We start from the raw sequence: 14,742 nt of genomic DNA, 5'->3' as shown, positions 1-14,742 counted from the left end.
TTGAGTAGGGTGATCATGGCTCGGCACAACATTGAGGGCCGAAGGGCCTGTTCTGTGCTGTACTGTTCTATGTTCTATGTTCTATGCTCGAAGATGTCCGGTGGCTGTGAAAAGCATGATATAATTGCTAGGTTTTTTTTTTCATAATTATACCTCTTATTGAAGGAAAAGAAAGCTCACCAATCCAAGGAGAGACAGAGAGACAGGGGTGGACTTGCTGTCATGACAATACTGACTTGATTGGAGGAGGACACCCTGGAGATTGGCAGTGTGACACATGTACTTGGCATCTGCGATTAAGGACTGGGTGTGACCCAAAGACAACATTAGATTATGCACTGTCACTTGGCACTGAAAAGTCTCTCATGCTGATTCAACTCACTGAACTATCATGATATGCACAGTGCTAAATCTGTCCCCTTTCTCAATGCCTGTCATTTCTTTGATCTCTGTCAGAACTTTCCCAGGTGATGGGACAGGTTCGTGCCACCACCCGGGAATTCTCCGACCCGCTGCTGTGCTCTTGCCTTGTGGACCCTGGCAAATACGGAGAGCTTGGGGAACTGGAGTGTGGGAGCGTGGACTGTTAAAACCAGAATGCAGGGTTAAAGTCAAAATTAATGACCTGCATTAGTTTCCTGTCAGCTTCATGGGGTTCCAAGCTGACAGACAAACCTGCCCAGATCAAAGCTAGATTTGGCCAGGATGTTATCAGGGCCTGCATCACTTTCAGGGATTCCGCCCCCTATCTACCTTCCTTTGCTTGTTAGGCAATTTTAGAGGGCAGTTAATAATAAACCACATTGCTGTGGGTCTGGAATCATATATTGGCCAGACCAGGTAAGGATGGCAGATTTCCTTACCGAAAGGACACTAGTGAACCGAATGGGCAGTGTGGTAGCATAGTGGTTAGCGGTGTTGCTTCACAGCTCCAGGGTCCCAGCTTTGATTCCCGGCTTGGGTCACTGTCTGTGTGGAGTCTGCACGTTCTCCCCGTGTCTGCGTGGGTTTCCTCCGGGTGCTCCGGTTTCCTCCCTCAGTCCAAAGATGTACAGGTTAGGTGGATTGGCCATGCTAAATTGTCCTTCGTGTCCAAAAAGGTTAGGTTGGGTTACGGGGAAAAAGGGGATAGGGTGGAGATGTGGGGCTGAAGTAGGGTGGTCTTTCCAAGGGCCGGTGCAGACTTGATGGACTGAATGGCCTCCTGCACTGTAAATTCTATGATTCTATGAACCCGATGCCTTTTTATCATAATCGATGGTAGTTTCATGGCCAGCATTGCGGAGACGAACTTTCAATTCAATACTTTTATTAATTAATTGAATTTGAATTCCGTCAGCTGCCATGATAGGATTTTAACCCGTTTCCTTGGGGCACTAGTTTTAGCCTTCGGTTTACCATTCCAGTGATATTACCACTATTGCTCAATTTCCTCCATTATACCAGTTGTAATCTTCGTTTTTACATTTAAAAGGACAAACTGTTTTTAGGTGGCCATGATAGTCCTAATTTAGATTTGGATATGCTGCTGGTATTCTTGGGATTTTGATTGCTGAAATATGGCCTCCTTACGCCTATTTGCGCGACCAGGACTAATATTTTTCCCATTGTCTTTTTAAAACATTTTTGTAAAATTATTTTAATACCCTTCATGTCATGAACTGAAAATTAGTTCAAAAAAGGAACTAAAAGAATTATAATTGATAAGGACTATTTAAGTCCCTATTGTAATGCACAAAGTTCAGTTCTACACATCAGTTCTACACTCTCAAAGGGGACATGGATAATCAAGATACAACTGAAATTTTCTGACTCATGCTGTCAATGGTGTGAGCATAAATTTGCTGCATTGTCCCTAATCTCAGGAATGTTTCGATCATGAATATAGTAATTGAGAAAACTTTTAGCGTACTCTTTTGGTATTATTTATTTATATGGATTAAATGTTAATCGACATCTTGCACCATTATTAGCTATCTGTCCTTTACCACCTTAAATACAGGTTCCCAAAATTGTTATTGTGAGTTAATCCAACTTTATTATTTATTTTACAAAAGGTTCAGTTGTCCTTTCCCATGGTGAGAAAAGAAAGCCTGTGCTTCTCACCGTGCCTGCTACTAACTTTACCGGAGTGGAATCCTTTGCTGTACATCTGTCTGCAGTGCACAGTAATTTTTCCAGTAAAGCTGAACTAAGGTAAATTCAACTAGTTGCTAAAATATTGTTCATGATCAATAATTATACTTGTCTATAGCTTTCACAACTAATTTATGTTTATACCATTATTATTTGAAGCTTTTTATTTGCACAAGAAATCACTGAAATTGAGTTCATCATCAGAACACTGACGAATGCAACTATAAATACTGTCAAAGGTGTTTGTTTCAAAGTATCAATATAGCTGTGGGTAGAAAGAAAACAAACATACCGAACGATCTACAAAATGAAATTATCAAATAGTATTTTTTTTGTAACATTGACATCAGCACAAACCAGAATCAACGTAAATTCAACATAAATCGAGAGGCAAATTACAATTGGTACGGAGTATAAATGACACATGGAGTCGTGGATTCAACAAGGTGGATCCCTCGGCAATCCACTCCCCTTGTATGGCACCAATTTCAGCCATAAACTCCTCTCAAGCTCAGATCATCCTCAGCCTGTAATCCAGTATTTTTCCATCATGGACTTAGACAAGTCTCTACAGACAATGTACACAGGGTCCTGACAGTGCAAATGTGTGCTTCTTTCGAGAACCCTTTGCACTCTCGGCCACTGTCAGTTGCGGTAGCGTGGATCTACAGAATATGAATTTAAAAATTAGGAGCAGATGTAGGCCACTCGGCTCCTCAAGCCTGCTCCGCTATGCAATAAGATCATGGCTGATCTGATTGTAACCTCAACCCCACATTCCTGCTCACCCTAATAGCCTTTCACCCCTTTCTTAATCAAGAATCTGTCTCTCTCTCTTCCTTAAAAATACTCAAAGATTCTGCCTCCACTGCCTTTTGAGGAAAAGAATTCCAGAGACTCATGACCTTCTGAGAGAAAAAAATCTCTTCATATCTGCCTTAAATATGTGCCGTCTTGTATTTGAATAGTGGCTCTAGTTCTAGATTCCCTGACAAGAGGAAACATCCTCTCCGCATCCACTCTGTCAAGCCACCTCAGGATCTTAAATGGTTTCATAGGAACATAAGAATTAGGAGCAGAAGTATGCAATTCAGCCCTTCGAGCCTGCTCCGCCATTCCACCTGATCGTGGCTGATCTTGTCCTGGTCTCAAATCCCACCTCCCTCCTTGTTCCCCTATCCCTTTAGCCAGCTTTTTTTGATCAGAACTATATCTATCTCCTCCTTGAAACCATTTAATGACTCAGATTCTACCACACTATGGAGCAGGGAGTTCCACAAATTCACCAATCTTTGCGAGAAGCAGTTCCTCCTCAACTCGTTTCTATGTCAATCTGGTGAATCTTCTCTGAACTGCTGCCATGTTCTTCTTCAAATAAGGAGCCCAAAACTGCGCACAGCATTCCAGATGTGGTCTCATCAATACCCTTTACAATTACAATGACATTTCTCTACTTTTATACTCCAGCCCTTTTACAATAAATGCTAATGTTCCATTTGCCTTTTAAATTGCGTGCTGTACCTGCATACCGACTTTCTGCGATTCATGAACAAAGGTTGCCAGATGCCTCTGCATTTTGAATCATCTTTCCATTCAGATAATAATTTGCCCTTTTTTTGGCCAAAATGGTTCACCTCACACTTCTCTACATTAAACTTCATTTGCCAAATTTTGGCCCGATCTCCTAGTCTATCTCTATCTTTGTATAAAATATTTATTTCCACTTTACTGCCTGCTTTCCCACCTATTTTAGTGTCATCTGCAAATTTTGCTCTATTATACTCCGTCCCTGCTTGCAGATCATTTGTATACATGTGAACAGTTGAGGTCCGAGGACTGACACCTATGGCACCTCCCAGGAATATACTTTAATTGAGAGGTATTTAATATCTCCCTGAGCATCCGCCACTGTTCCTTAACTGTCCTACCCTCAATTATTTGAGGCCAGTCTTCTTGGGCCAACTCTTTCTCAGGTCTGTATCATTACCTCTGCCCAATACTAAAACTCTAGTGTGGTACTCTGACTTCACTCGCTCATGCTGAATTTGAAATTCCAGCATGTTGTGATCACTCCATCCAAGAGGATCCTTAATGACAAGACAATTTATCAACCTTTCTTCATTACATAATATGAAATATAAAATAGCCTGCTCCCTGGTTGGCTCCATCATATATTGTTCGAAGAAACAATCCCTCATACACTCTATGAAATCTCCCTCGAGGCTCTCCTTGCCAATTTGATTAGTCTAGTCAATATGCATATTAAAATCACCATGATTACCATTGTGCCCTTCTTACAAGCCTTCATTATTTCTTGGTTCATACTATACCCCACGTTGGAAATATTGCTCGGGGGCCTGTAAATTGCTCCTACCAAGTCGCCTCTTACAAACCTAATCTCTCCAACCTTTCCTCATAAGACAACCTGTCCATTCCTGGTATCTGTCTAGTAAACCTTCACAGCAAACAGTGACCTGGGTTTAATTCCCGGCTTGGGTCACTGTGTGTGTGCAGAGTCTGCGTGTTCTCCCTGTGTCTGCGTGGGTTTCCTCCGGGTGCTCTGGTTTCCTCCCAGAAGTCCCAAAAGACATGCTTGCTAGGTGAATTGGACATTCTGAATTCTCCCTTTGTGTACCCAAACAGGCACCAGAGTGTGGCGACTAGGGGATTTTCACAGAAACATCCTTGCAGTATTAATGTAAGCCTACTGGTGTCACTAATAAAGATTATGCTGCTGACATCGTGCACCAGGCTCTTCACTGAAGTTGCCACCCTAGCAGTGTTCGCCTCGGTGCCACGCATTTCTGGCGCTATCTCCTGCGCCCGTAGCCTCTTAAACCTCTCCAATTGGCTGTGGACCTCATGGAGAGTTGCTGACAACCCTCTCTGAATAGGATGGCCGCACCCTAGTGACTGCATCAGCTCAGGGTAAGCCTGGTCCTGATGCTCAGGATCTGACTGGGACCCTGCTTGGTCCTGGGAACCAGCAGACCTCCGACTGTTGTCTCGCCTGGGCGTTCCTGCCTCCACCTGTAGTGCATCAACAACTGTGTGATGCTCACCAGAATGTGCCCCAGAAGCCTGACCACCACTGTCACCCACCAAGGTGTGTGTCTAATTTGATTTGATTTGATTTGATTTATTTATTGTCACATGTACCGAAGTACAGTGAAAAGTATTTTTCTGCGGCCAAGCAAACGTACACAGTAGACAAAAAAAAGTAGATAGTTACAGTGAATGCAAAAAAACTACACAGTAAATTGTCAAATAAATAATTAGTTACAGTACAGAACAAGGGCAAAATACCAAAGCAAATATGACGTAAGCAAGACCAACATAGATCGTCGTGAATAGTGTCTTATAGGGAACAGATCAATTCAAGGGAGAGTTGTTGAGGAGTCTGGTAACTGTGGGGAAGAAGCTGTTCCTATGTCTGGATGTACGGTTCTTCAGACTTCTGTATCTTCTGCCTGATGGAAGGATCTGGAATAGGGCAAAGCCTGGGTGAGAGGGGTCTCTGACAGTGCTGTCTGCCTTCCTGAGGCAGCGGGAGGTGTATACAGAATCAGTGAGAGGATGGCAAAGTTGTAATGCGTTGGGCTGAGTTCACCCCACACTGCAGTTTCTTACGATCTTGGACCGAACAGTTGCCATACCAGGCTGTGATGCAGCCGGATAGGATGTTCTCTATGGCACATCTGTAGAGGTTTGTGAGAGTCGATGCAGACATGCTGAATTTCTTTAGCTTCCGTAGGAAGTCGAGACGGTGTTGGGCTTTCTTATCTGTTGCATCAACGTGTGTGGACCAGGACAGTCTGTTGGTGATGGTGACCCCCAGGAACTTAAGGCTATCGACCATCTCCACTTGGGAGCCATTGATGTAGAAAACGAAGTGATCTATCTCCCTTCTGTGGCCAGACTTATTATTGTTTGAGATACGACGCACCACAGTTGTATCATCTGCAAACTTGTGGATGGAATTGGAGATAAATCTTGCCACATAGTCGTGTGTGTTTGAGGAGTACAGTAGAGGGCTGAGCACACAACCTTGCGGGGCCCCGATGTTGAGGACTATTGTGGAGGAGGAGCTGTTACTTAACCTGACAGATTGCGGTGTGTTGGTGACCGCAGCTGCACAGGGATGGTACAGAGATTGCAGAGTTTGGTTATTAGTTTTGGCGGTGAAACGGTGTTGAAGGCGGAGCTGCAGTCGAATAGCAGTCCGATGTAGGTGCCCTTATTGTTGAGGTGTTAAAGTGTTCAATATAGGACTAGTGAGAAAGCATCTGGTGTGGCCCGGTTGTGGCTGGAGGGTGGGGATGACAGCAATGCCACAATTATACAGTGGTCTCTTTGGAGCTCCCCTCCGAGGTGTTCACATGAGAAGGTGGGGGTGCACTGGGGACAACCACCTAGCTTTGTTATTCAATGTTATATTTCTGATAAGGACTTCACCTGATGATTTAAGCTCTCATTGCAGTTTGTCCTGAAACTCACCATGCTTAGTCTTCAAATGCCTTTGAAGTTTTGAGGATTTTAAACTTTCATTTGCCAGTACTTCCCTGCATATAACACACATGGGCTTTTCATCCTGATTTGCAATTGTACAATTAATAAAGCCGTACCTTAAAAAATTATATTGTTTTGTTCCTGTTTGCAGCTTCTTCTTCACGGCAGTTCACCAGAGGCCCTGGAGCTCACAGTAGCACTGTTTTGTTGTGCTGTGGATTCTCCTGTGCCACGCTCTCCCGCAGATTTAGTTGTGAGATCCTGGCCTGTTTGTGTCTCTGGCCTTCTCTTCCTTATTACAAAATGATTCATTTTAAATTGTTCAGTCATGTTGCTTGCTGCTAACAAAATGCAGGAACCTCGCTTCAGCCCAGGGCATGTAACTTCAATGTACGGGGTACATGACCTGATCTGTCGCTGCTCCAGGCAAGAAGGCTGCATCAATTTTTAAAAAGAAATCTGCTCCTTGATCAGCGCATGATGTCAGGAGGAGGACCCCTGCCCTGCTGGGCTCTGGACCTGCGCACTGCTGAGGGAGCATGCATGCGCAGGATGGCAGGAATTTTTAAAGGCAGTCGCGGCTATTGGGCACTATTTCCCGCAATCGGGAACTCCGCGACGCATGACTCCATGACCCTCCTGACACCTGGGTCGCGATTTTGAGTTTGAAAATGACTGCTGTGTTATGTCTGACACCGCTTCTCTGTTGACCTACTCCTGAACCAAATTCGCTGTTCATTTTAGCTCGCTGTGCTTTCATAGCCTCATAATTGCTCTTATTTAGTTTTAAGATACAAGTGTTGAACTCTTCTCTCCTTCAAACTGAATGTGAAATTCAATCATATTTTGATCGCTGCTACCAAGTGGCACCTTCACCATGAGGTCTTTAATTAATCCTATCTCATTGCACAATACCAGGACTCGTATAGCCTGCTGTCTGATTGGTGTCGGAATGTGCTATTTTAGGAAACTATTCCAAAAGAATTCCATGAATTCCTCATCTAGTTTGCTCACTAGGCTACCTGCCTAAGCTACCTCCTCTCATCATCAGCCCTCCTCTCATTCTGGTTTCTCTGGAACGTTCTAAAGTGAAGCCTGTTACTAATCATGATGCACGTTTACTCCTAATTGTCCTTCATCAACAAACTTTCTGGTTTCCCTTTGTGACCTTAACCCCAATGGGACTCTATTTTTGAAATCTTCCATTTATAATGATCTCTCTTAAGTTATTGAAATCCTGTTCCACATTTGTTGAACTATAGCACACACCAAATGCCATTTCCATTTCCCTGGAAAATTCTACCTAGGTCTCATCCATTTTCTTCGTCAAATGTTAAAATTTCTGCCTGGAAGCATCGGGCACCAATGTGTAAGCGTGCTTCTGAAGCCTTGCTGATCAAAACACTTTCTTGGAGCATGGTTCTACTGTTGTTTCTTCAACCACGATCTTGGGTGGGCCCAACATTGCTAACCTCCTCTGCGATCTCTGTCCAGGCTGCCTTGGCCAGGTGGGAGTGGGGGTGAGCTGGGGAGAATGGATAGGGAGGATGGTGTATCCTGTTGTTATTGCTCGGGAAGAGCACATTCCACAAATCCTTTATATGATCTGGAGCAAAGTCTGCAGGGAGACATTGTGCTACTGTGGAGATTGAAAATAGGTCAGTATTGTGTGATATTCAAAAAGGAATTTAAAAAAAGACTCAGCCAACCCATACATATTAGTTTCTCTTTCACTGCATGTAAAATAGTGGAAATGGTTAGCACCATTACCCTGAAGAATATCCATCTGATGGAAAAAATGGAGAAAAAAGAAAAGGAGAAAAAAAACAATCAAGGCTGATCCCAGTGAGGCCCGATTAGGAGAAAATGAGAGAAACTTGTGTGTTTGATTCCGGCATGGGTCACTGTCTGTGCGGAGTCTGCACATTCTCCCTGTGTCCGCATGAGATTTTTATAATAATAATCTTTATTATTGTCACAAGTAGGCTTACTTTAACACCGCAATGAAGTTACTGTAAAAAGACCCCAGTCGCCACATTCTGGCGCCTGTTCGGGGACACGGAGGGAGAATTCAGAATGTCCAAATTACCTACCAGCATGTTTTTCGGGACTTGTGGGAGGAAACCGGAGCACCCGGAGGAAACTCATCATTGTTAGGTACTTGATAGGTGAATTGGACATTCTGAATTCTCCCTCAGTGTACCCAAACAGGCGCCAAAGTGTGGCAACTGGGGATTTCACAGTAATTTCATTGCAGTGTTAATATAGGCATCCTTGTGACACTAATAAAGATGATTATTATTATGTTTTTTATCCTGTAAAGGAGGTGTCTGAGAGATGACATTGAAGTATATACAATAGTCTTTGGGTATGTAAATACCTGTGTAACTTTAAAGCAAATTGTGACTTGGACAAATTGACTTGTTCAAACTAGTAAATAGAAATGTACAAGAGGCATCAGAATTTCTTCTTCACATAACCATCAGAACATAAGAAATAGGAGTAAGAGTAGACCCACATAGTGCTTCAAGCCTGCACTGAAATTCAATACCTGGACCCACGTCCCATATCCCTTTATTCCCTGAAAGATCAAAAGAAAATCTGTCAATCTCATCCTTAAATATACTCAATGACCGAGCATCCACAATCCTCTGTGAGTAGTGAATTCCAAAGATTCACAATCTTTTGAGTGAATAAGTTTCACCTCATTACCTAAATGACGATGACCATTTTAAAATGAAGATAAGCCTTTGTACTGACACTGTGCCCAGTTCTCCAACTAGGGTAAGCAACTTCACCATATCTATTCTGAAGCCCCTTCAGAATTTGTTTTTTTTTAATTAGTTTGAAGAATGTGGGCATCACTGACTGACAAGGCCAGCATTTTTTGCCCATCCCTAATTGCCCTTGAGAGCAGTTACAAGTCAACCACATTGCTGTGACCCTGGAGTCACAAGTAGAACGAACCAGGTAAGAATGGCAGGTTTAATAATAATAACCTTTATTGTCAAAAGTAGGCTTACATTAACACTGCAATGAAGTTACTGTGAAAAACCCCTAGTCGCCACATTCCAGCCCCTGTTTGGGTACACAGTGGGAGAATTCAAAATGTCCAGTTCACCTAACAGCACGTCTTTCGGGACTTGTGAGAGGAAACCGGAGCACCCGGAGGAAACCCACGCTGACACGGGAGGAAAATGCGGACTCTGCACAGACAGTGACCCAAGCCGGGAATCTAACCTGAGACCCTGGCACTGTGAAACAGCAGTGCTACTCTCTGTGCTGCCATGCTGCCCCTACCATTAGGTTTCCTTCCCTAATGGATGTTAGTGAACTAGATGTTTTTTTAAATCAATGATAGCTCCATGGTCACCAGCACTGAGACTGGCTTTCCATTGCAGAATTATTAATTAATTGAAGTTTAATTCAACCGGCTGTCCTGGTAGGGTTGGATTAAAACCACGCCCCCGGAACTACTAGCCGTGGTTTCTGGATTACTAATCCAATGACATTACCGATATGCCACCATCTTCCCAATTTGTTTTTTCATTCATTCATGGAATGATTATGCGGTTGGCTAGACCAACATTTATTGCCTGTCCTTAATTGCCTTCAAGAACGTGATGGTGAGGTGCTTTCTTGAACCGCTGCAGTTTATTTGGTGTAGGTACACCCATGGTGCTGCTGTTTTGGAGTGCGGTGGATGCTGGAACATTGAGTAAATTTAATGAGGAGATAGACAGATTTTTAAGCAGTAATGGGTTGAAGGGTTATGAAGAGCGGACAGAATTTGACCCAGTGCATGGTGGCACAGTGGTTAGCCCTGCTGTCTCAGTGCCAGGGGCCATGGTTCAATTCCGACCTCGGGTGATTGTCTGTGTGGAGTTTGCACTTTACCCCTGTGTCGGCATGGGTTTCCTCTGGTTTCCGCCCACGGTGGAAAGATGTGCAAGTTAGGTGCTTTAGTCATGGTAAAATTGCCACTTCATGTCCAGGGATGTGGTGGTTAGGTGGGGTTATGGGGATAGGGTGGGGGTAGGACTCTTGTTCAGAGGGTCGGTGCAGACCTGATGGGCTGAATGGCCTCCTGCACTGTAGAGCTTCTATAATATTTTTCCAAGTCAGGATGGTGAGAGTTTGGTGGGGAACTTGCAGGTGATGGTGTTCCCCTTTGTCTGCTGACGTTGTCCTTCTCGATTGTACTGATCATGAGTTTGGAAGGTGCTGCTTGTAGAGCCTTGGTGAGTTCACGCAGTGCATCTTGTGGATGGTATGTATTGCTAGCTGCTTTGTCCTGAATGGTGTCAAGTCTCTTGAGTGTTGCTGGAGCTGCACTCATGCAGGCAAATGGAGAGTTTCACATCACACGCCTGATTTGTACCTTGTGGATGATGGACAAGCTTTGGGGAATCAGGAGGTGAGTTCTTCACTGCAAGATTCCTAACCTCTGACCTGCCTTTGTAGCCACACTATATAGCTAATCCAGTTCAGTTTCTGGTCAGTGGTAACTCTCAGAATTTAGTGATGGTAATGCTATTGAATGTCATAGGCCGATTATTAGTTTCTGTTTTTTAGGAGATGCTCATTGCCTGGTACTTACCTGGCACAAATGTTACTTTCTACCTGTCAGCCCAAGCCTTGATATTGCCCAGGTTTTGCTGCATTTTGACCTGGACTACTTCAGTATTTGAGATGCTGAACATTGTGCAGTCAACAGCGAACATCCACACTTCTGACCTTATGTTGGATGGGAGGTCATTGATGATGCAGCTGAAGATAGGCCTCAGACATCTTGTATGCTTCAATGAAGAGTGGTCAATACCTCAAACAAATTCAAGGATAGGCTGGTGGAAGATAAACACAATTAGTTGCTATAGAACTGTAGGTTGCTTTTTGTATTGATTAATTAAAATGGGCTAAATTATATTTGTCATCTGTTATTATCGTGTGATATTGTTATGCATGCACGCATGAAGGGTAAAAAATACTTAGTGTTGTTTAATTTTTGCAGGTCAGGATTCACTATAGCTGAAATTGAGCCATTTGGCATCTTCCAACTTGCCCCCAATTCAAGGCAAGTCAGCATTGAAGAAGATGCAGGCATAATTACTTTACATGTCCAGAGATTGTTTGGTTTCCGTGGCAATAAAACAAAACTGACCTACTACACAACAGCAGGAAGTGCCAAACCTAATGAAGACTATCAACACATTCAAAATAGAGAACTCATCTTTATTTCACATCAGACTGAATCTGTTATTAAATTGCTTATCAGCAATGATAATATTCCAGAAATGGTTGAAGTATTCTACTTAAATATGTCCAGCGTTGAAGTTCTGGGATTTGGGCCAAATAATACAGAAGAAAAACCTCACTTGAATCTAGAGTTTAGTGTGTCATCTATAACCATTATTGCCAATGATGCCATAAATGGTGTCCTAAGTATTGGACCCACTTTGATGCACACGGTAGAGGATACTGTGAATACTACAGCAAGTGTAGTGTTCCTTAACATTCGAAGGACGCTGGGATTTACTGGGATTATCAGTGCAAATGTTATAATGTTTGGAGGAAAGAAGGTTGTAGATGGTTCAGACGAAAGCCCTTTCCAAAACATCCAGCAAAATTCCACCTTTTCCTGGGCCAAAGAAGGGGAAGACTTTGAAGATGATGCCTTGAATGTAACTTTACAGGATGAGCAAAGAGAGATCAAAGTATCCATCAGAATTTTAGATGACAATGAACCAGAGGGACGAGAGTTCTTTTATGTCTACATAACAGATCCTCGTGGAGGTGCACAAATTGTGGAAGGAAAAGATGAATATGGATACATGGCTTTTATGAAGATCATTATCTTGGGTACCAGAAATATTATTGTTATAGTTTATATTCAGTAAATAGTATCAGCAATTATCAATTGGTAGTGCTTACATCTTTATAATTTTCAATATTGTTGCTAAATTACTGTTGTGTGTTTGACAGCTGTCAAAATGTTCAATAATACCTGTAAATCAATGGCCTCAATCCAGCCGGATTTGGATGGGTGAGTGGGACGATGTGTTGGAAACTCACCAGCTTCTGCAGAAATTGTGCATGGATTGTTTTAACCCTTGAGCCTCGTTAACATGCTCCCAGTATGCTTCCCACTCATTTGGGGTGAAAAATGGCTGCTGGGCTCCAGACAATTGAGCAGTTTGTGATCACACATTGGTACTTGGTTCAGTGTGGAGAATGGGGTTCCAGAAAGTATCCTGGGTTCAGCGGGTTATAGGGAGTTAGGAGATAGGTGGAGCAGGGGAGGCCTAGACTATCCTTGTGGGTCTGAAAGGAGCACTCCTGCTTTGCATACTTAAAGAGGACCCTATCAGCTTTGGGCAAATGGGTGAGTTAACTGTCCAGAAGTTCACATAAAAACACCTGCTGATAGGATCTGGATAGCTTGAAGACATCCAAGTGAATTGGCAGTTATTACAGACCATCTGCCTGGTTTTAGCTAGGCAGGTAGAATCAAAATATCCTCCAATATTTTATACGTTTTCTAAATCTTCCAAATAGAACTTTTTAATGTTTTTGATTTGATTTTGATGAAGCAATATTACTTTCTGGATTTACAACATTATTTCCGTTTCTTGGGAGGGGATGAACTTTATTTCAGAAATAGTCTAAACCTAAGCCAGCCACATACGTGTATCGTCTCGATACAATTCTGGTTTGAGAATGATGGAACTGTGCTCAATTTATAGGTTATTTTCTTAGTATGTGTGCAAGTGGTCAGAAATTCCATTTGGAGCCTTTAAATTCTGCTCCTGTGTATCCAAATCAAGCAAATATTACAGATGGGATTTTGTACCTGCCCAGTATTTCATGCTGCAAGACTTGATTAAAGGTAAAGAAATAATATAAATCAAGTATTTACATCCCAGCCTTTAGCTTAAGGGAGGGGAGGGGATGGTCTTCAGCATTGTACTCATTAAAGAAAACACACAGAAATTATAAATAACTGCACAGCAATAGAAAGGACTTCATGGTTTTTTTGAAGCTAGCCAGTCACTTGGTGAGATTTTTCTTCTTCACATTCCTCGTGCATGTTTAAATGTGCCAACCTTTTTTTTTTCAAAACTGAACGTCAATTTGGACTTCTATCATGTTTTATTTACTTTTTTTTTAGCTATCTGCCAAATACATAGCCACTTCTGGGAGAATAGGTGCTATTTTAGAACTCTCTATGCCTCCCGGAAGTTAGAGGATTTCAAGGTGCTCTTTTTCAAGGAGAGGTCTTTCGGTGCCTGAGGTGGGTGGTCTAGACCTACCAATATCCACATAGGTTGGTCCACAGACCCCACTGGAATTCCTTGGGCATGTCAGCAAAGAAGTATCTTTGATCTGTTTGATCAGGAATGCCTTTCAACTGGTTTGTGCCTTCATAGTGGCATCAAGTTCATCTTAAGAGCTTGATGGTTTTTAAAAGGAGCAATTATTTGAAAGGAACAATGGTGCAACTTGTGTTTCTAACAGGCATGTCAGTAAATTACTCTGCCTCTTGCAAATGGGTATTATTTGTTTGAACATTGATGTTTCTCATTCCACTTTGCACCTTGAAGGTATGCCCTTCAGATTGCATCAGACAGGTTCTGCAGCTCTGTGAGAACTTTGCGTGAGCATATTAAATGTATGAAATTTTGCATTATCCTATGCGTGGCCTCATCAATTCACGTGTTACACGGTCCTGCAGATCATGTACACAATGTTGGACTCCCCAGTAGCACGTGCTATCCAGAAAGGTGTACTGGCATCCTCCCTGGAGGTGTCCTGAAGTACTGCAGAGGATATATTTTCTCACCTAGCTGTATACGTGGTAGGGGCCGGGCTCAGACGATATGCTGTTAGAATTTATTAAGAGCCTCCTTTCATTTCTGTTTTTTATCTACCACCTCTTCCCCAGTAACAATTGGCAAAGGCTGACACACATGGAAATCTGATTTTGAAATCTTTTATTTCTCATTTTCACTTGGTCCTATGCATTGCCATCACTTGGAATGGGGGGTTAGTTTGCTTTGAATTTAGATTTAGGTTCAGCTTTAGCGAACCAGTCTAGCA

At 42.7% G+C, this 14,742-nt stretch overlaps 1 protein-coding gene across 8 annotated transcripts in view; it reads left to right on the top strand.

The window, feature by feature from the left end:
* adgrv1 (adhesion G protein-coupled receptor V1) overlaps positions 1–14,742 on the top strand; it is an 838,553-nt gene that overhangs the window by 421,133 nt on the left and 402,678 nt on the right. For 7 of the 8 annotated variants that reach the window (XR_005461637.1, XM_038805279.1, XM_038805282.1 and 4 more), the window contains 2 exons: positions 2,058–2,196; positions 11,657–12,504. Coding sequence is in view for 7 of the 8 variants with exons in the window: in XM_038805279.1 (XP_038661207.1) it covers positions 2,058–2,196; positions 11,657–12,504 (987 nt within the window). In the remaining variant the exon portion in view is untranslated. The remainder of the gene's footprint in view (positions 1–2,057; positions 2,197–11,656; positions 12,505–14,742) is intronic. The other variant, XM_038805284.1, reaches the window with a different exon arrangement.

The sequence above is a fragment of the Scyliorhinus canicula genome, chromosome 8, assembly GCF_902713615.1.
Source record: "Scyliorhinus canicula chromosome 8, sScyCan1.1, whole genome shotgun sequence".
Lineage (NCBI taxonomy): Eukaryota > Metazoa > Chordata > Chondrichthyes > Carcharhiniformes > Scyliorhinidae > Scyliorhinus > Scyliorhinus canicula.
The sequence above is the reverse complement of the archived record's forward strand: the minus strand, read 5'-3'. Positions and strand labels throughout refer to the sequence as shown.